General features: G+C 43.4%; 2 protein-coding genes across 4 annotated transcripts in view; both read left to right on the forward strand.

Annotated features, from left to right (window-relative positions):
• Nucleotides 1-21962, forward strand: part of LOC126557911 (protein fork head) — a 251822-nt gene that overhangs the window by 50269 nt on the left and 179591 nt on the right. The window lies entirely within an intron of this gene.
• Nucleotides 21061-21962, forward strand: part of LOC126556960 (hemicentin-1) — a 72301-nt gene continuing 71399 nt past the window's right edge. For both annotated transcript variants that reach the window (XM_050212540.1, XM_050212541.1), the window contains exon 1: nt 21061-21532. In XM_050212540.1, coding sequence (XP_050068497.1) covers nt 21070-21532 — 463 coding nt within the window. In that variant the 5' untranslated portion in view covers nt 21061-21069. The remainder of the gene's footprint in view (nt 21533-21962) is intronic.

The following is a 21962-nucleotide window of genomic DNA, read 5'->3' on the forward strand; positions in this document are numbered from 1 at the left end:
CAACAGCGATAAAACCACTCCGGGGAGGTTGTTAAAAATGTTTGCTGCAAGGCAACAGCAAACCGTGGAGCTCCATCGTACGTGGGCTGTGGCAATGGAGGGATGAAATAAAATTTCACACTGGCAAAATGCATTGGTGTGAAAAGAATAAAAACACACACACACACACACACACAGCATGGTGAGATCGTAACGAAACCGCAGTCACAATTTTACATCGCCCGAGTGGATATTTGATTCGTGGGTTTCCGTAGAAAAATTGCAAACCCATGACAGGGCGAATGCACCTGCTACTGCTACTGTATCGTTCCTCCAGGGTAATGCAGGTGCAGTGGATGCAATTTCATTCGAAATCTATCTTTTTATAATACACCTATCAACATGGAATGGAAATGGGCCTGGTTTTTCTTTTTTTTTTTTTTTAAAGCGGCGCCGGGAATCATTCGAATGCTGTCGTATCGCAAACTAATATCATATTGAAAGTGGTAATTTTCTTTTCGATCGGATTATCATTAACTAGCGTTGTTTGCTTAAAATAAAGTAGATAGTTCAGGGGGAAAAAAGCAGAAAAGTTAATTTTAATTTCTATTTGAGAGTGACTAAAGGCCTTTTGATTTTCCTTTGAAATATCATCCTGGTAAATGATCTTGTTCAGCTATTAAGCGTGTTAAAATCACTTCTCTTTTCTTGTCTCAACAAGTAAGCATTATGACAAACGGCGAGCGTTTGATCATTTCTACGTTGCAATATTCAATTGTAGAGCAAGTTTTCATTTCAAACTTTTGCACTCAACCTCACCCTTGAGGAAAGTTTTATGAAATGTGTTTTTTTTTTTTCGCCAGCAATATTGAGCTAGCCAAAATCAACGAGGAAGTAAAAAAGTGGCACTTGACTTGCACCGTACTCTCACTTATAACTTGCAACATAATAAAGAGGACCCATAAATGGTACAGTGGATCAAAATGGATTCACTCAACATTTGCGGGTAACCCCTTAGAAATATTTAAGTGACAAGTTGAATGCGTTTAATTTCACTGGCGTTGGCTAATTAAGTGGCCATAATCAAGTTTGGAAAGCTTTCGTTTCCCTATAACTTTGGATGGATAAATCTGATTGCTCGTCGCTTCGGATATTGCAAAATTTTCGATGTGATGGATGAAATTATGTTCAGAAATTATGTTTCAATTATTTCTGCCAATTTAAATTGGTTTTACTAAGTCAGGAAAAGTTTTTTGGAATAAAAATATCATTACAGCGGTGTTGGAACCTTTTCCCCAACGTTAAAAGTTCCCAACGCTCTCTCAGTTAGAAAGCGAATAGAAGAAAGTAGAGAAAGAAGAATTCGAAAGGGCAGGACGAGCCTGTCCAGGGATGAGCCAGGGAGTGAACAATCAGTCGCGAGTAAACGATGAACGAGCAACGATCAGAGACTAAAGCGTGACAGAGTGCTTTAGCACTATTGGACTATTTTTTCGGTTTGTTTCTCCCTTACTTACTTATAAACTAATTCAAACCGAATTAGCAAAAGAAGCCGCGCCTCGTTTTGTCCACTTCTTTGACTTTCTGGAAGCTGGATGACTGGACGACGGCTCAAATCCTGTCTGGACCGTCAGGGTATCGAGGATTGACTTTTCCAACTTTTTCTTCTCCTAGACTCAACGACCGTAAGATCACGCCGGCCATCGAATAGTTTAGTAGACTTATCGATACCACGTAGTGCGATAGTCAGTCCTCACTACGGGGAGATGGTCCGGATAAGATTCGAGCCCTGGTCCTGCTGTTTGAAGACCGGCGCCTTCACTGCCTGGCAGCTCCTAAGGCTATTCCATAGAGAGATAAATAAATCTAGCCAATTATTCGATGACTGGCGTGTGACCTAGTTGTTAAAGGCAAAAGCAGACTTTTTTACTATAAGTAACTAATCGAACAGAAATGAAAATATGGATCCTTTAAACAGCAGTAGTGACTAACAAACGCTACGGTTTTCCTTTTAATTAATTTGAATGAGTGGACCCAAACTTAAAATTGTTTCGATTCCCACCAATACGTCCGGGTCGTTCTTCTAGAACTCAGTTCTTGTATCGAAACATCGACAGAAATCGCAACGACTTGCGGACAAACACAAGCGCCTGAGAACAGCATAGAACATCCAACAGTGAAAATGGACCAACCATTCGTATCCAGCTTAGTCAACTTTCCATTGTCACGTCAGTCGCTCGATCCAAAGGCGAAAGGATACATTGAATCGCCTTAGGTCGCATGCTGTGTAATAGTTATCTTTGCTAAGTCTTGAATCTCTTCATGAAGTAGGCATCCTTCTGCCGTACCGTTCATGCCAACCAATCAATATCCTTTGTCTGCACAGGACATTGCAATCGGAAGCAATCGAGACACTATCCGATAGGTCGCTTAGGGTTGATTTTTTCGTGTGTTACGACCAAGAGCAATCGTTCGTTCGACGTTGAAAAGTTTATCCGCATAATGAGAATTATGAATGCAGATGAAATTAGGAAGAGATTTGTGTTTAACGATGTGTTTCGTATTGTTTCTGCTCATCGAAAGGAAATGTGTAGTTTTAAGGATAAATTGAAGAAAGATAAAAAAAAAAACAGTGATTATTTAAACTTAAATTTATCCCAAAACAAAAAAAAATCCCAACAAAACTCTTCCCGTGCTTTGTGCTCAGTACAAAAATACGAGACAGACTCACAAGACAAGAGTTGATTCTCTTGCGGCTTACTTTATTGGCACTAGCACTTTGACCGACACGGATGCCCACTTCCTAAATTCCCTGTATGTCTCGAGGGGACACTGCTATTGCTTTTGTACCGCGGTACCTTGCAGTTGTTATTTCATTTCATTTCCACCCTTCAAACTATCCCTCTTCGTGTGGCTTCGTGTGTTTGTGTGGGCGAATATGTTTGAGTGCTATTGCTTTTGAGCATCGCCCGCTCGAGGAGACATTTTGGTACCGTTCTTCGTCACGTTCACTCGATGATTTCACGCTGGCCACTTGCAACCGCCGCCATCAACGAGCGGTTAGGTCCCGCGTGCACAGAATTTTGAAGCCAATGGTGCGGTGAAAAGAGTATATCTTCTCCCCGGCTTCCAACGCAAGGTTGGAAGGACAGCTCCGGAGCGGTTTGTGTGTCAGACACCCCCAAAACGGAACCGACTTAAGAAGACTCTGTACGAGGATGCTTCAAGCTGGCTGCTGTTATTCCCTGCTGCTTCCTTCTGCTGGCTGCTAACCAACAACGGTAAAGGAGTTTAAGATCGAGCACTTAAAAATTCATTTTTGTCCCTGCGATGGCCCCAAGCGCCATACCGTCTACATATAAGCGCTCTTCGAATTGCACGAATTGTAGTACTTTAATCCGACTGCCATGCTTCGAACGAAAAAGCTCCTATGTCTCTCCTTCTCTGCTGTGGACTCTACAGTAAGGACAGTGAATGAAATGAAAGGATTACGGAACGCGGGTGAATTCTTGTTGTTTAAAGAGCCTTTCTCACCCCGATGGTGTCGCTTTTGGCATACTGCACCCTTGCATCATTATACGAGATGCACCCGAATAGGGAGGGGAACCACTTTAAATCTCCCAGCAAAAAGTAGGATTACCACTAAAGTGTTTGTTACCCGATCACCTTGTTTTTCTGCCGAAGTTGATTGATGTTTCTTGCTTCCTGGCCGGATCGCTATCGAAGGACCTGTTGTTGAGTGTCGGTACAGCTTTAGGTGTGTGTTTGTACGTGTGTATAGCTGTCATAAATTTCTTCTCCAGCGTATGGCTTATGTTTGGAGTGTAAACAACCGATGTTTTCACAAGAGAATGGTGCCAAACGTACCTTACCCATACCGCCGACCTCCGAAACATCGAGTCAGAATCGACTGTAAGTGTTGTCTTATTGTGCAAAAGCAACAACTTAAGGAAATAAAAAAAAGTTGAACATCAAGTGTGAGAATTGTTACGTACGTGTGATGAGCAATATTGACAGAAGAATCTTTCTACCCTGGATCTGGAGCATGAATTGTTGGAAGGATTATGCAAATTGCCTTTTAATAAATAAATTTCATTTGCCCAACCAGCTCGTCGACCTGTAGCACAAAGATTTAGTTACGCACAATCAGTTACAATTGGTGGTCACCTGCACGGAGGGAACACATGCAGCAAGTCCTCCAGTTTTTGGAGAGATTTAGTAAATATTAATTGAAAATCCTTTCACTTCAATCTGACGCACAGATAAAAGGATTCGTTTCCTGCCTGTTTACGTCCTACGGCTTGGACGAGAAGATAGGCACAGCTCTCTAGCATTGCTTATACTTCCATGCTCGATACTTCCTGGCACGTAATCATAATCAGATTTGTAGACTTTATGAAAGACATAAACGAGCGTAGCCGTCATACGATGGAATTCTCCCGAGAAATTCTACATGCTGCTGACGGGCCGGCTCGATTGTAATTGGCGCATCTCTCTGAGGCAGGAAAACGTTATGCAGTTAAGAATTATTCTAATGCTGGTTCGCTTTGAACTTTTGCTTCGAGTTTGCTGCTACGAACCTACGCTTTACTTGCTGATCGGTGCACTGGCACGGGTTTCACTCGGGTTAGAAACTTTTCTGCTCTAATTTGATGAAATTCCGTGCATTTCTTGCTACCATTCTTGCTACCAAATAATTCTGTCTAAGCCGATAAAACTGTGTATCGTTGATTGGAAACACAGGACACAGCAACTACTTAGTGTTCAGCGTAGTCCAAAACCACCATTTATGGCTGGCACCGCCTACAGCCGTGTTTCTTTGTGCCGAGAGCGGAACGGCGGAAAGCCAGATCGTTATCCTGTGATTGAAATCTTGTGCCCGTAGGCGAGTTTTCTTTTTTCTGTTTTCATCCACCAATGTATGTGGGGACGATGCAAAAAGCCGAATATATTAAATCCACCATGATAATGAAAATGTTCCGGGCATATGAAGCTTGGATACATTCAATAATGTGATTTTCGCATTCCGATCGATCGTGTCCCTTGTGCCGTGCCTTGTCCATCGGTCTCTTTAGCCGTCCATTACTAATCCAATGGGATTCGGAGTTGGTTGGCGAGAGTAGATCCGAAGCTTCCGATAGGCAAACACACACACACACACACACACACACACACACACACACACACACACACACACACACACACACACACACACACACACACACACACACACACACACACACGAACAAAACCCCTCTGCTAGTGTCAAGGGAATGAGGACTTTATGCTCAAAACTTGCATGACCGTACACGCTACACTGGACCGGATGTATGGCAGGAAGAAGACTCTCTCGATTGGCCATTGGGTCGTGTATGGCCGGCCGGCAGTCTGGTGATGCGAAAGTGTTCGGTCTTGCAGAAATTCGATAGTCACAGTGTGACTTTGTGCCTGGCACTGGGACGGGTACAGACGTGTGCGGCTGCCGGGACGAAAAGTTTTCAGCTTTGCTCAAGCACCCAGATATCCTGACGCCACACCCCTCCGGGTCGAGTTTCTGATTATTTCCGCCTATCGATCGGATCAATTCTCGGACTGAAGAAAACCGGAAGTGACGCTAGAGTAGTCGATGACAGCAGAAGCCTCTGCTTCAGCTCGTTCAATCGTGCGGACGAACGTTTGGAACTTGCTGGGAAAGGCGGTCGGCAGTCAGGGGTAGGGCAGTTGTCTTCTTAGTCCGCCGTATATATGCCCGAACCCGCGTCTTGGTAAGCCAAAACCTATACGTGGGGAAAGTATTTATACGGAGAAGAGATAATTCAATTTCAAAACTTAATTTATCTAACAACCACCAGTCGGCAATATCGTCGTCATCGTCGTAGTGGGACGCTTAGGGTGGACGGTAGGCGTGTGGCGAAAGGCCGGGCTGGCAAATTCTAGAACTGCACCAGCCCAACCCGAGTTTGTGGGGATGCTCTTTGGGGGGAGTTAGGGCGCCCAAGAGATCACACGGAGGACACATTTCTCCGCACCACTTGGGCCACCAATTTACGGACTCGGCTTCCATTGACACACTAATCTTCTAAATCGTCGTATAGCAGCCGCGCCAATGCTGGAAGATACACACAAGAAGGCAAAGGTATGTTTTTGTTGCTTTGTGTCGGTGCAATGTTGCCATCTTTGCAGTCGCTTGCGAGCGAGAAAACCATTTGTTTTCTATTACCAGCGGCAGCTTTTTGACCGCACCACACATAACGAACAGTGTGAGCGTGGGAAGAGTGCATTTTCGGGTGGCGTGAGAGCTAAATTGGGTGCTCTTCTAATGAATAGAGTGCCAAAATGCCCTCGGGCGATCGAATAATCTACTCCAATCGGTAATCTGGGAATTGTTTGTAGGTGCTTGAATGGTGTATTATTGATGAGGAAAAGCGTTCGTGTGTCTGTGGTGGAGATAAACTTGAATGAGATGATTTGATGTATTAATTCGCTCTATTATCAATAAGGATAATAGCCATTCAAACAATGATTAGTTGGCGCATGTATTACCCATGCACGAAGTGCGTCAGGAAGAAGGTTGAGATTGTTGATGAGGAGTGAAAAACGTTTTGAAATATTATGCAATTATGAAACCAAATTTATCACATCGTGCACTAAATAAATAATTGCTTCCTTCACTTATAATTAAACTATCAAGATTCTTTCCATCGCATGTAACGATTTCCGGGTTACATTCCCGATAGGGGAAGGAAAATGCTTCTCGCAGCAAAGCACCATTTGTTTCACATGTTTTGTAGTGTCCTGCTACTTTCAATTATTCTTTCTTGTTTCTGTTTTGTTTCTGACCAGCACAAGCACCACAGCTTCAAACTGCAGGAAACTGTTCAGTAAACGAGCACCACTATGGTGTAATTTAATTGTCGTTACGGGCAGCAACACCGGGTACTGGGTGTTGTTTAGGGAAGAATTGTTTTTTAATTATCCACGGGGAGTAGAGTTTCAGGTCCTGACGTGCTGTGTAGAACTGTTTCTAACTATTCATGGGAGGCGGGAAGTCAATGCAGTCTAACTACACGAAAAATGTGGACAAAGTTTTTCGTTTGTTCGTCATTTTTTGGAAACAAAAACATTCAATTATTGATTGGGAGTAGGTTGTTTGTGGAAAGTGTTTACGTGTAAATATTTGATGGTTGCTCGTTAAAGAAAAGAGAGTTTAGGGACGGGAACTAGATCATGCAAGAAATAGTGCTATGTCTATCAGTTTGGTAAGGTAACGATGGTTTATTTATATTTAGTTGGACGTAGTCAACTGTAAACAATCAGAAACAATCTCGAAGTTTGTATGCTTGTAGTTAGCTAAATGAATTCATCATTAAGGGCGCACTGGTGGCCCAAAGTTAGCAATACCGGTCTTTTGCTATAAAATCTGCCGTCATGTCAAGAAAGCATCATTCTTTCAAGAACGTTCGCGTCCTTAATTCTTTGAGAACTTAAAAGAATCAATTCCAATACAACAGCTTTCGGTCCAGATCGCTCACGCCCTTTTTTCCAAGCAGAAGATCTTCATAGAGACCCATGGGACCATGGATTGTCATCTAGCCTCTGCTGAAGTGCTGTAGCTATTTCATTAGAACCACATCAGAGGCTGTGATTTTCACGACAGCTACTTTTTCTTTATTCAGGGTATTGGAGCATCGTCTCGCAGTGATAAAGCAAGGATACTCGAGCATCGCATGCACAGTCGGAATAGTGTGCCTCTCGAGTGAGTTTCATCCGCTAAAGAAGGCCTCAGAAGAAGCCAGTTCCTGTCATTAACTGACATGTCGTTCGGAAAGAACCCATGGACACGCTGAGCCAGTATTCTGAAGAAGGTCCTCAGAGTCTAGCGATGCGTACGTCCAGATTCTTCTGTGAACTATTCCCTCTCTAACTTATGACCAGGCATAAGTAAAAGCTTAGAATTTAAAAACAAATAATCGTGTACATTTAAACTTGTCCAATCGCTACCCAAATACAGTCTGGATGATTGATTGTCTGCAGGAGCCAAAAGTAATTTCCCGTCAATTTTTTCTATACGTTACCATTTAATTGATTGTTCAAACAAATTTCCATAACCGAACGAAACATTCGCATGACAGGTCGCATCATTGAATCATATCTACCTCCATTCAAATTTGATGAACCGACCCAGCGTTTGACGTTAATGGACGACATTTAAGCCACATTTTAATACCGGTCCTGTGGTTCGGGCAGGTGAAATTGAATGGCAGATATTTATTTGCTGTACGGCAGTGCACAACGCGCGCGAAGCATAAACGTGTCAGTTTGGAAGAAATTCAATTAGGTTTAATATTCCAATCCTGTGGGTTGCCCGCTCGCAGCTGTCGTAGGTGAGCAAATGTTTTCTGGTCTTCGGTTGTTACCGCTGCTAGCTGACACCGGGATACCGCACACGCACGCACAGCAGTGCAATCGAAGGTGCGACTCGCACCGAACCAAACCCCAATAATCCATTCGAGGCACGAATCGACAGGCAGGCACTCCTCTTCGATTTATAGTGCCACCGGTGGTCCGGTGGGCATCAATGACGGTGCCCCTTTCGGAAGCGTGACGAGCGTGCGAGGTCTTGGGACTGAAATTGATGCCGGAAATGAAGTAGCTGTCAGCGTTCTAGAGTGTTTCGAGCACCGCCAAGAACGGTTGACGCGTTCCGGCATGAAACAAAGACCAAGTGAGGGTCGGCTGTTGTTTCCATTCCGTTCCGACGGGTTCAAAGTTGTCCACATGTCAAACGCCAAAACCGGGTGCGTCCATTGAGTGGAACGTGAAGCACTGATAGCCCAGTGATCGGTGCAGCAGTGCAGGACAGTCTCTGGACAAGAAAACCGATTCAGCGTTAGCTTGTCGGCGATAAGCGATGTGTAGAGCCGTGTTCTAGCTTCGGTTTTTTTTTGTTATTGCCAAGCACTATTGAAGGAGGATAATTTTCCAGAAGAACAATCGGCCAATCGCGTCTACAAGCCGGAAAGCTCGACTTCATCAGCCTCATCATTCGTCAGGTGGCGCTTTGACGCGGCGGCAGGTTAGCATGGCTGGCATAGGGGAACAGAATCTGATTTACAACGCCAGTCTCGTCCGATGGCAATTTATCAGAGGTTTAGAGGCTCGGCTAGAAGGGAGACCAAGTGCGTGACACTGTTCCGACTGACTGATGACGGTGATGACGACGTGCTACATACTTCGGATACACTTTCACGAGCGAAAAGCAAAGATCGATTTGCCGATTTCGGATCGCAATGCGTGAAGCCCTAACCGAACCGAGTGCTTGACGTCACCGTGGAGGTTTGACGAAGGGATGGTTAGGATGAGCGCGTCATGAAACTTCTTGACACTTTGACGATAAATAATAAATCGCCGGTTGTGTGCGAAGGAACGCTAGCAACCGTTCGCTGGTAGGCTCATCATCTTTGACGCATTGTGCAGTATGTAGCCGCCAATGTTTCCCTGTTGCCGTTTTTCTCCTTGTGCCCCCGGGGAGGACAAGTGATAGACAAAACGATAGAAAGCAATCACGATCACGATAATGACGCGTAATGATATAATATGAAAACGTAATTACGTCAAATCTGTCAATTTATTTTGATTAATGCGCGTTTCTAGTGCCGATATCGATGCGCGGATACGGTACTGTGGCTGTCGTAGAATTTGCATGCCAAGGATATCAATCCTCGTGGAAATGTGATTTCAATTGACGCGTGTGTGCATGTGTTATCCGACATGGGACACAAATAGTATCAGGCGTCTCCATTTTTTTATGTTGGTAAAAAGAAAATATATTTTTTATAAACTTTCCAACATCTTCAAACTCATTTTATTCGCTCACATATTTCAGAGTCCAATTACTGGTTTTATTATTGCACCTCTCGTCTCATGTAACAATTCTTTTGTCTTTCTTTTTCTCAGTCAATTAATTAAAATTGTCTACAGTGCATTCAGCATCCGATGGGGTTAGGTTGTGTTCTGCTGTAACATCAAATCCTCTCCCCATTTACCATACACACACACACACACACACACAGGGGTTGGAGCCTCCAGCGAATCCTTCCTCATTTGCTGTGAACCCCCAACAAAACGGTGCTCGGTGCTCGGTTGGACAGCAGGGCAACAAGTCCCTGAAGCAATTTCTGTTCCGTTTCAAATTCAATTTTTAATTAAAATTAGAACACGGGTTATGCAGCATGCAAAACCAGTTGCAACCGCTGCTAGTCCAGTCGACACGAGGGTGCATATGTTTTTCTTCTTTTTTTTTTGTGTGCCTCTCCTTCTTGGCGTATGCTTCGGGCGCTGAACACTACGCGAGGCTGTGTCAGTGATGGTGAATAATATTTCCCTTGTGTTAACTGAAGTTCTGCCCCGCTTTCCCACCCTGGCACTCTGACTCCATCGTGCTGGTTTGCAGTGATAGTTGACCATGGCAATTGTGGCGCTACATCTGGCGTTGGGCTGCGAGACATGCAGTGTTACAAAACGGTGCCATAATTATGGGCCTCAATCTTTTATGGTGTTTCGCTCTTTTCTTCTTGCCGCTTGCTATCGGGAAGCGTTGGAAGTAGCTGAGCTTACTCTTAGCTGTGAGTGGGAACGGGTTGCACGAATCTACCGTATCTGTGTGCAACATATCTGACAGGTTTTATCAAGGGTAATAGTTTCAGGAGCATTAATGAGAATACTTTTAATTTTCCTAACAGCGCTTCCAGAAGAGATGACCGTTAGTGGTAGTTGGAAGAGTGGTAGTTGTGCAAGCGTGCATAGGATAATCCTTTTGATGATGAATTGAATTAACAAGATGTAATTTTATACAAAAAAATTTACGTGTAATGATACGGTGCTTTTAAGTTATGTTGACTTTTATTACAGGAAAAGTATAAACATTGTGTCAGTCTTGTCTTTTTGACCGTTATTTGCATCTATTTCTCTCTCTCCCTCTCTCTCTCTCTCTCTCTCTCTCTCTCTCTCTCTCTCTCACACTCTCTCTCTCTATCTCTCTCTGTCTCCCTGTAACAGATACGGTCCTTGTATGCTTTCAAAGACGGGTTTTCAATCTAAATCCGCTCTAGATAAGAGTCAGGACATTAAATCATTCATGTCTTGACTCTTTATGGGATCACAGCATCAAACATATTTTTAAACGTCCAAAGTTATAATGTTAAGGTTAATATTTATGATTAGAACGACAGTTTCATGAGAAGATATCGAATCCAGCCATATCCAAAGAGACCCTTCCTGCCTTCGTATAGGTCATACCCGCCTTACGAACTCCTACCTCCTAGAAAAATCCAGTCCTCCACTCTGCAGCTTCTGTGGTGTTGACATCACCGTCCGCCACATCCTCACCGATTGCCATGGATACACGACACACCGAGCCACCTGTCAATTAGAAACTGATTTAACGACAATCCTATCACCCGAAAAACTCCAGCAGAACCGCCTCATTAGATTTTTACGCATCAGTCATTTATACAAAGAAATTTAAGCAATAGGTTAAACATATCCGATATCATATGCCATAATAATTTCCATAGTTTTATATTCAATAATTTTCCATAATATTTAAGCCACATGTACTATAGTTTTGTATTAGATTAAAGAATTTTTAAACAAAACTAAAAAATAAATTACAATAATCACGTGGAATCTCTACTAGGAAACCTATTTTTAAACTAAATTATCGAACTGATACCAGGTAAAAGTAACAAAAAACTGAAACGTATCATCAAAACATTTTTAAATGGTCTGAAATTCCAGCAGCCATCAATTGGGAAGAACGGTGCAAAAACAAAAAAAAATGATTGATGTGTGGATGACAGGCATAACGCGCACAGCTAGTGACATTAATGAAGGTTTACATAAAGCAGCTTGAACAGGTGATGAATGGTATTATATTCGAATTCGATTTATACGTTTAATTAATGTGCCCACGCGTTTTACCATTATGCGATGTGACACTTTGTTCATACGAATGAAACCATAAAACATCACACAGGTTTGATAAAGCGATTTTTTTTTTGTTGCTTTCTTTCTCTGGGCGGCTTGTGAAAGTGAAAAAATTAAACTCTCTTCGGAATTGATGAGGCACGGGATCTGCAAAACACATCAAATTTGTTGACAGTTTTATTCAATGAGGGTATAATTGTGTTCAGAATTGTGAGAATTCATTTTTTTAGTGTCATGATTTAATTCAAAACAGTATCGGCCAGCATGCCACGCGACAACATAATTAAATTATATAAATTTAACAAATTTTATTTCCAATGCATTTTATTTTACGCTTAAGCATTAAAGTGAACCTTTAACGTATTCTTACAGTGATAAATTCCGCTTTCTATCAAGCAACACTAAAGCCACATGCCGCCGTACGGAACATCACCATACCGAGATGCATAAACAATGACAAAATTGAAACAAAAAGTAATTAACGTACTGCAGTGAGTGAGAATAAGGTCACCCATGAAGTCCGGAAACCCGACTGATGTGCCCGCCAACGCTGTCTCGTTGTTCGCGGCGGGATGCGTCATGAATGTTTATTACATTTTATGAACCCTCGAAGCATATGGCCATCAGATGGTTGTGCACCGGAGATGCGCTCCCATGTTATTTACGGCATTCTATTCTGTCAGCATTTAACTGGAATATCTCTCCCTGTTTTTTCCCCCTTTTTTCGCTGGATTGTGACCCGATCGATCGCTGAGCGTAGAAGACAACGATTCGGCTAATAATATTCTTTGCCGTGGCGTGACGCTTGCAAACAAACCCAACCAAAGTGGGACAAAGCATTGTGTCCGAACGCCATCATCATTGGCTGGGTGGGTTGCATGAAGTGAATCCATCATCGTCGTGCTCACTGATCAAATTCTCACGATGATCCATTACGCTGCGGATTGGATTTCCTGCGAGGTAAAACCCGGCTGACCGGCGGAAAATTGTCTTCCAGCGGTACATCTTTTATGACGCTCGGTGCTCGGTGCTGGAATAGGGTTATTTAGTGCCGGTCGGGACGTTTGGTCCAGTAACCTCGAGTTTTTGGAGATGGTAAAGTACCCCGAGACACACTGCCGAATGGGGAGGTGGGATGTTATTTGATATTTATTCGCGGGATAGTCACACTGCGCACTGGCGAATTGTCCTTCGCAGTTTAATAAACCCAGGTCTGGTCGAACGATCGATAGACGACCGGGTCAATGTCACACGTCAGCGGTGGCCAAATACCAAAAAACCCCGTACTCCAAATATGCTTATGCAATCGGACGCTTCAGCATGGTACGATTGCATCAATCTTAATAAAAAGCATGAAGCACCCACGAACGATTGGCTCGTGCTAAATGATTGCTGATGCAACTGATGAGTTCACCCTCGCGAGCATCCTTTCCCATATTCCAGCTGGCTCCGTCCGTGTGAGTAAATGTGTTTAATTAATTTTTATTTATCATCAACACTTGCGCCTGCGAGTGCCCGAGAGCATCTTTTTTGCTGCTGCCAGAGTATGCAAATAGCTGACATCTGACGGATTGGCATGTAACGCAGTGCGAGTGGCAGAGCTTGCCTCCGATGAGGACAGTGCTGCACAATCGAACGTACAATTGAATTGTTGCTTTCGTGAGCTGGTTGAATCCAGTTTGGGGTGTGAGTGCTGCAGCTGATATGCAACTGCAGGTGCCGGTAGACCCACCAATAACTACTTAAGGCTACCACTGCCTGGCGACTCAGCGCCACCACTCGCGGATAACCAGGACACGCTGAAAGCGATGAGGCTGATGATTGGTAAAATATTGTTTTGACACATCGAGCGCACACAGAGAACGCATTCGTTTACCAAGTGTGTTGGTGTGTGTGGTGCCTGCACTGGGGGAAGACAGATGCATTAATCACAATTTATGCTACATGGTTAAGGGTGTAGTGGCGGTAGCAAGGAATTGCCACTCCGGACGACGGACAGTTTGCCTTCACTAACGCAATTATTGTTCGCACGTTTGCCGAGTGCCAGTCGTTCAATAATTAAGCCATGAAGCTTCCCGGAATAGTTATCCCACCGGCGAGCGCTCTTGTTGTCTGGAAGACGAAAAGCGTTTCATTATCGTTAGACTGCTGTCAGCTTTAGTGTGAAGATGATGATGGCATTAGGTGTCAAATGGCTTAGCTGGCCGACTCACAAACACTCGATGAAAAATGTGTTTTTAATTAAATTCCCTGAAATTTCTTTTGCATACTTTACATTGTTAAATCTATTAATCAAACACTAACGTACTTTAGCCATAAATAATCTTTCTCTTAACCTTAGTGGACTGGCAAAAGTCCTCCATTTGAAGTGCGTTGCCCTCCACTTGAAATGTACAATCTTCAAACGTCCTCCCATGCATAGTACGCTTACGCAACTGCATCGACCTGCATAAATCCGATGCATCCGCAACGACCTCAAGTCCGAGTCCAAGCGCTCTACAAATTACTGACCAACTGTACAAGAAATCGTCTATTTCACGTACGGCATGTCGCTTAATCCACGGCAAATGCATATCAAACTACCCAACAAACACGAACGAGTGTGTGTGTGTGTGTGTGTGTGTGTGTGTGCGTGTCGCGATATAACGCTATAAAGCCTGCTGCGGCATCATTTGTCATGGCTGCATTTGCAACACATCATTCCCTCCCTGTTCACCCCCGGAAACCACACCAAAAACGGATGGATGGAACATTTGCGGTGTATTTCCTTATTGCTTTTCAAATGGCTCAAAGGCTACCGTCGATCATTCGGTGCTATTGAAACGATAAGTCGCTCCCTACGGTTGACGGCAGCGGACGATACTAAAGGGGCAAGCGGGCGAGCGTTAAAGTGACGATGGATTGGCATTAGGGAAAGATCCGGTACTGTGCGGTAAATTGCACGTGTGAGTGCATTCGCCTTTTGCCGGCCTGCAGCTGCAACTCTGCCAAACCAGTGCAACCCCGGGGGGGAGGGGGGGAAGAATCGTTCTGCAACACTTGCTCGCATGTCACAGACTGTTTACGATCGGATCAACGCTGCTTGCTAATTAAGAACTCGCTTCCGCTTGGAGTACGGGAATTCGAGCTAAATTATGTGAATTGAGATTAAGGTATGCTAGCAACAATTTCCAGATTAGCGTGAGTTTTTGAAATGGAAGTTTATATTTTTTTGATGTCCTAATGAGCCATGAAAAAAGTGCGAGTGTTATGAAAAATATCCTTATTTGCTCTGAAACGCTAACGCCATGCTTTTATTCTGATTTTATACACTCTTTTTAGACGTTCAGTCGTTCGATGAGAAAGGCGACAAGGGCTCCGGTCTTATCCGGTTTTATCCAACTACGAGAATATCACTAAGTGTCGTAAGCTATTCGATGACCTGGTAGGTGCTCAACAACCAAGAAAAAGGAGAAAAAAGGAAGAGAAATAAAACTGAAAAGTCAGTCTCCTTAGCCACAGGCGAGAAATAGCTGTGCTTCCTGTGAGGAGAAAGTAAATTAATCTAAAAACTCTCGGTATTCAATCTAATCTTAATTTTCCCGAGCTTTACAACCTTCTTTCTTTCGATAGCCATTGGTAATGTGAGCCAAAAATAACTTCGTGTGTTTATGTAATAGTGTTTTATAAATATTTTTTAACACTTTTGTCTGAAGGAATTTCCTTTTTTTAGCTATCAATGCCAATTAAATCCTGACAGTAATACAAATTACTTTAGCTTACAATTCCAACCATTTACCCTTCGTCACAGTCAACGATCAATGAAAAGGGGATATTGTTCTGATTACTACTACGCCGCCGGATTTTTTTTCTGCTGTTTTCTTTCGATCGCTAATAAATACTCGCCAGAAACCCGTAAGCTACAAAAGCAAGCAACTCAAACAGCAAAAGTCACATTAACCCTCCAGTCAAATTAACTTTCAGTTTGTACTGTGCGGAACAGAAAACAAAATAAAAACCTCCCAAACACGAGTTTCTTCCCTTGCAAGAGCTTCATCAACCGGAAATGAGCCTTTGATTACAATTTTTCCAATCAGATTGAAGTAAAACCCCATCCACGGGGCTAGGGTAGAGAAAGCTTAAACTCCCGTAAATATAAAAGACACAAAAAAAAAATTAAACAACAACACACCGACTACAAGAAGTCAAAGAAATTACCTGCACAAGAAATGGATAGCTTTTGCCAGTGGGCCAAATAAAGTATGGGGCCAAAAGATGGTAAAGTTTCGCTGCCGCTCGCTAATCAGTGTTGACTCCTGTCGAGTTCGGGTGAAATAAGAGATGAAATAAATTCCGAAACCTTCGTGAAATGTGAAAGCCTTTTCAAACACGAATTCAAATTGGGAATCTGGCAAACACAGAAGAAAAAAAAACTGAACAAACTGTTCGGTGGGAAAAAGAAAAACCAGAGAAAAAGGGTTCTGTAATTAATCTGCCGACGTGCAGTAATGCTGCTTGGTACCTGCGAAAGCAAGTCATTTGCGCATTTGGAATTCTCGTTTTTCCGAAAAGTTTCGATACCGATCGGAGGTTGTATGAGGTTTCCTTGAGTGTGAACCACTGTAGAGGGCAAATTTTAATTATGTGCCTTGATTCGGTCGAATTGAAGTAGACGTGGTCAGGAAAACCCATCGTGCTAGAACGCTGCTGTAATAGCAATACCAGTCATTGAAATTAGTTTCAGATAGTTTAATTTAATTTAACAAGAGCATTTCGCGCTCTCCCGCCTTACTAACAATGCTCTCGTACTTTAAAACACAATTTCCCTAAACAAATTTGCCTCATTTGACGTGACATTGTGACAGTGTGAAATGTTATAGTACGTTTCCCTCCCCGGAAAATAGCACATTTTCGGCGGTACGACCAGCTATCGATGGAATGTTGCCATTCAAATAATGTAATGACCTGTAATTTGTCCCAATACCACCGAAACGGTAATGACGTAGCACTTTTAGCACATCCCGAAATGTCACGTTCGCTACTTTGTTTTGCGTGCCTATGACGCACCGTATTTGCTTACGGAGTTTGACGAAAACAACCTCCCCCCGGGTCTCCGGTCCCGGTCTCTCCCGGTCGGCAGGGAAAAAGGTCGCCCGACAGAGAAATGCTTCCTCAAATGAAGCTCATCAACATTCAGAACAAAAACCGATCGTTATCCTCCCGAAAAACGCAACCGGCTGGTGTTTCCGGCTGAATTTCATCCAATCGATATTGGGTCCATTCCTAAGGAACCGGCAAGGGAGAAAAACTTTCCAAGAAAGTGATATCACCGGTAGGGAGGGCGCTGGGATGCACGAAAAATTGATCCCGGATGTCAAAGATGCCATACGAAGAATTGGGCCAGGAAGCAGGAAGGAGTAAGTAAAAAACTGGCAACAAACGGCAGCAACAACAAAAAAAAAAGGGAAAGGTTGGAATGTTGTGCTTCAGGCTCCTAGCGCTGTTTCCGGAAATCGGAACCTAAAGTTGAAGAAACAAATAGCTTCCGCTTCGTTCGGAAGGCTCTTCAGGCTCGTCCGAAATGGTAGCGATAAAAAGTTCCCTTTGTCTTTTCGCTGTGGTGCAGATTTTGCCGTTCGTTTCGTTTTCGAACCTTCGTTTTGCTACAAGCTTGCAAAAATATTATTTTTTAACTTGCTCCCATTAAATCATACACCCGTCCTCCCCTCCCCCGTCGTGTGCGTGTGTTCCTGAAAACTGGGTCACCGGTATAGCTTCGTAGCGCTAGTTGAGCGGGAAAGGTTCCCCGGCCGGCACTGACAGCATAGCTTATGATCAGTCCAGCTTTGCACAGCACCAGACACCATTACGCTATGTTCCTCTGCTTGCGACGGGGATGAAATTCTGGCGCCAGCGAAACGGGGACAAAATGTTAAATGAATCAAATTTACACCAATTATGCGACCATCATCATTCGTCATCCGTTGCTGAGCCGGTGCCTGATGCTTGATGCCTCGGGTCAGTGAGCGAAAGCGCGTGCAAAACCCGGTGGACGGCGCGAACAAAACGTGGGACGGCTTAAATGTAGCTGCGAGGCGCATGATTGCCATTTTTATGGGAAGCGAATATTAAGTTTACGATTTGAAAAAGGATAGGTAATTTAATTTATAATATTTTTATTGTCACATTTGCCCAAGCGTAATCAAATCGTGCTCATGCTGGAAATAAAAAATTAAACTTTTTATTTTACAAAAAACGAATGATAAAATAATTCTTAAAAAGCAAATTTGGAGATTTACGGAAACAAATTATGCTTATTTAGCTTAGCAGTAAAGGAAGGCCTTGTAGTTCCTTCTTCTGATTCTTCTTCTTCTTTTTCTTCTTCTTCTTCTTGCCTTGATAACATGCTACGTCATGTCGCTTTGCATCCAGTCCGCTTTGATGCATGTTATCTTGGCTAAATTACGAGAGACAATCTTTAGTACCAATACATACTTCTTCAGTATTGATACAAACAGTCAAGGATTGCGTTCATGCAATCATGAAAACTGAGGCAAACTGGAGAAATTTTAGATAAATTTGAGCTGAGGATTCTGAGCTTCGATGATTTTACTTTATTGCTTTAATTTAAAAGAAGATAAAGAAAGCTACAGACATATGCTCCACAATCCTAGACCTAGTTCTTGCTCTAGATAATTGGATAGCAATAGTAATAGCAGAAAATTTTATCCAAATTTTAGATGATCGTTTTGCCTTAAAACATATCGCACCATCAGGTAAAAGTTCCAGGGAAGTCACCATCCACGATCAAAATTAAGAAGAACTCAAATTCAAAATGTAGTTATGAAGGTTCCCAAGAAGTTATCTAGGTCATAATATTATTCAGGGCCTTGTGTTGGGCTTAGCAGAACATCCTTTGATGGTTTCAAAGAGGTGAGCAGCAGAAACAATTAACTTCATGTGGTCTACCACATTAATACCGTCTGATGGTTGCCAGAATATGGTTTTCACCGAATAGATCCAATAGTTTATTGTTCTTCTTCGAAGCATTGCTTTTACATAATTGTAAAAAAAAAAAAACATTGTTACAACTTACAGTATGAAAAAACTTGGAATTCTTTCTTCCTGAGCTGTGCTCTAAAGCATTTTGCAGTTTGGAGAGTGGATCGTTTGCATGTTATCCTGAAATTACAGTACATAAGTTCCGTAAAACAGTAGGAGAACATGTGAACAATATATTAAAATTCTTATTCAATTTAATTAGTAATTAAATAATGTTTCTCATAAACATCCCTAGTGAATTGAACAATTGAAATTGTACACTAATCCAAAAAATCTTCATTCGAGAAACATTAAAAAATTAAATTGTCATGCTAAAACTATGCTCCAATAATAATGAAACCACGTATTAAGCTACCGTGAGAACTGCCAGCTGTCGAACAACAACGGTTTGTCGCACACACACGTTCAAAAAAAACAGTAAGCGAGAATTTTGCTGTCATTTAGACTCCCACAATTTTGAAATCATTTCCTGCTGTGCATGAGGACCAAAAAAAAGCGAAACTACTACCTCACCAAACGCTCAAACATGTAAAACGCTTAGGTTTTCCCCCGTCCGATATCAGTCGCCCTATCAGCACGACCGTGGAGCGGCCCCGACCGTTTAATTTGATTCTGATGAATGTGTTAGTAAACAAGCAGAGTATGTGGGCTTATCCACGCTGATCTGGCTAATGATGGAAATCATGTTGTTTTTCGTCCTTGTGTGTGAGTGTATGTATATCACCTTTGAACCTGTGTCGCGTGACAAACGTGCCGGAATCGTGATCGTAACCCATTTGCCTGTGCTTCACCATTCTATAGGAGGGGGGGGGGGGGTCACCACAAGTGGCTGTACCGTACAGCGTGGGTGACTAATCATCAGTCACCATCTAACCGTCAATTTATCCCTCTCCTACCGAACTAATGATTTCCCTCTTTTTGTTTCTTTTCCAACAGGGGGCAATTTCCCACTGTTAATCGTTTGCAGAGCATGAGTCACCAGACCAGAATCTGGCGGAGCGTTGGAGTTGCGGACTGAGCAGTAAGGATTCAACCTCCCATTAAAGGCTAAAATGATCCGGTTCCGCGTTTGAAAACGAGTCAAGAATTCCAATTAAAAACACTCTCTCTGTGGGGAAAAACACTGTGTGAATGATGACTTCGTGCAGTACAAAGAAGTTGGAGGAAAAACATTACCAAAATAACAGTTTTTTCTAACCTCAACTTAACAAAACTCGTGTCCACGTGCTTCAAGTGTTCAACCTTAATTAACGTGAATGTTTGTGTACGGTTGATTGTGAGCAGCGCACTATGAGCGTCCCTCGTCGAGGGAATTAAATGCGTCGGCATCGACCGCCCCGGCTTACCAGAAACACACACCCCGAAATGCAACCGGCAGCTGTTCCGTTTTTATGGTTCACGACATCGTTCCGCGATCACCGTTCACGCTTTCGTCGCCGGTGCGATCGTGCGTGCGATCATGTGTGATAGAAGCGGCAGCCCAACAGCAACGTGACGTACGGTGTGCCCATAACAAGAGGCGGAAAGAAATGCGTTCGTTCCAGAAAAGTGTCCCAGGGGGCATTGGGGCGCATACCACCTTGTTAGTGCAAATGGGGTATCCGAAGGGTCTTCCCTCAAGCAAAAAATAAAATTAGAGCATAATCAAAACGGATCCACCGGCAAAAGGAAATAAATCTTACTGTGCAGCTCGTGTGTCCGTGAGTTTCGTGTGTGAAGGAAAAAAGATGGGAAAATGAATTCCGAAGTGAAACGTGCCGTGTCGAATTGCGGGCTCTGTTAGTCAGCAATCCCAAAACCCCAGTGAAGAAGCGAAAAGCGAAGAAGCAAGAAAAAAAAAGGTGGAAAAATAGTTTTGAAAATTTTACGAAAGATCAAAGTGTTGAAAAGTGAGTCGTGTGATTGCTTTTTTTTTGCCCCGCTAGTTCCACCGCGTGACAAGGGTTTGGCATTAAGTGATTCCCCCCCCCCCTCCCCCTTCAAATTTCCACCTAGCTGGTAGCCGGCGTGGTTGTGGTAAAGCGAAGCAAGCATATTAAAGCGGGCGACAGCGAAAATAAAATGATGTCGCCATCCGATCGCGATGCCGCCACGTACGGTGGCTCGTTAAAATCCGATCCATCACGGTTAAAGATGTATCGATGTCACAAGCGGCTCGATTTACAGCAGCAGCATCACAAATGCAAAAGCTACCGAAGAACGTTACGGGCCGGGCCGGGCAACGGTGTGCTTGAACCGATGCTGCTCCGTCCGTGCGCACCGTCAGCGCCGGATGTGGCGGAGTCTTCCAGTGCTAGTGATTGCCGGCGGCTGGTGCAATCCGATCCAGTGTGGCCACCGTACCGTACTACCAGCAGCAGCAGCAGCAGCAGCAGTAGCAGCCGGAGTCGGAATGCCACCGTTGGCCGACACCAACCATGGCGACCCATCTCGTGGCAGCTGTTCTGGACCGCCGTCCTGCTACTGTGCGCCGGATTTTGTACAAAAACCGGATGTGACGATACGGAGCAGTTCCAGAAAAACAGTAAGTAGATGTATATGTATATTTTTGGCCATCACGTGAGATCGATTGCAACCGTTCATAGATATTCGAGTTCAACCGGGTGTTGAGATATTCGAGGAATTTCAATGTCTTTCAGTGACACCCGAATCGGGGAATCGAAATCGGTATTTGCGATATAATCGGAAAATTGGATCCGTTCGGTCGGCCCTGAAGGGCATCCAGAAATGAAGCCCTAGTTTGGAAGGATGGATTTATGGGGTTCGATTTAAATGGTTGTGGAATGCGAAACTGTGTGTGTCTTTTGTCTACAACAGCGCCAACTCTCTCATGTGTTCTCGGGAAATTTTAAACCGAAATACGCATTCACCCTCAAATTGCCCGCCCCAACAACCAAAAAAAAAAGGGGAGGGATGGGGGGAACTGGAGAACGACATCCTTCGTTGTCTTGATC

The sequence above is a fragment of the Anopheles maculipalpis genome, chromosome 2RL (assembly GCF_943734695.1).
Source record: "Anopheles maculipalpis chromosome 2RL, idAnoMacuDA_375_x, whole genome shotgun sequence".
NCBI lineage: Eukaryota > Metazoa > Arthropoda > Insecta > Diptera > Culicidae > Anopheles > Anopheles maculipalpis.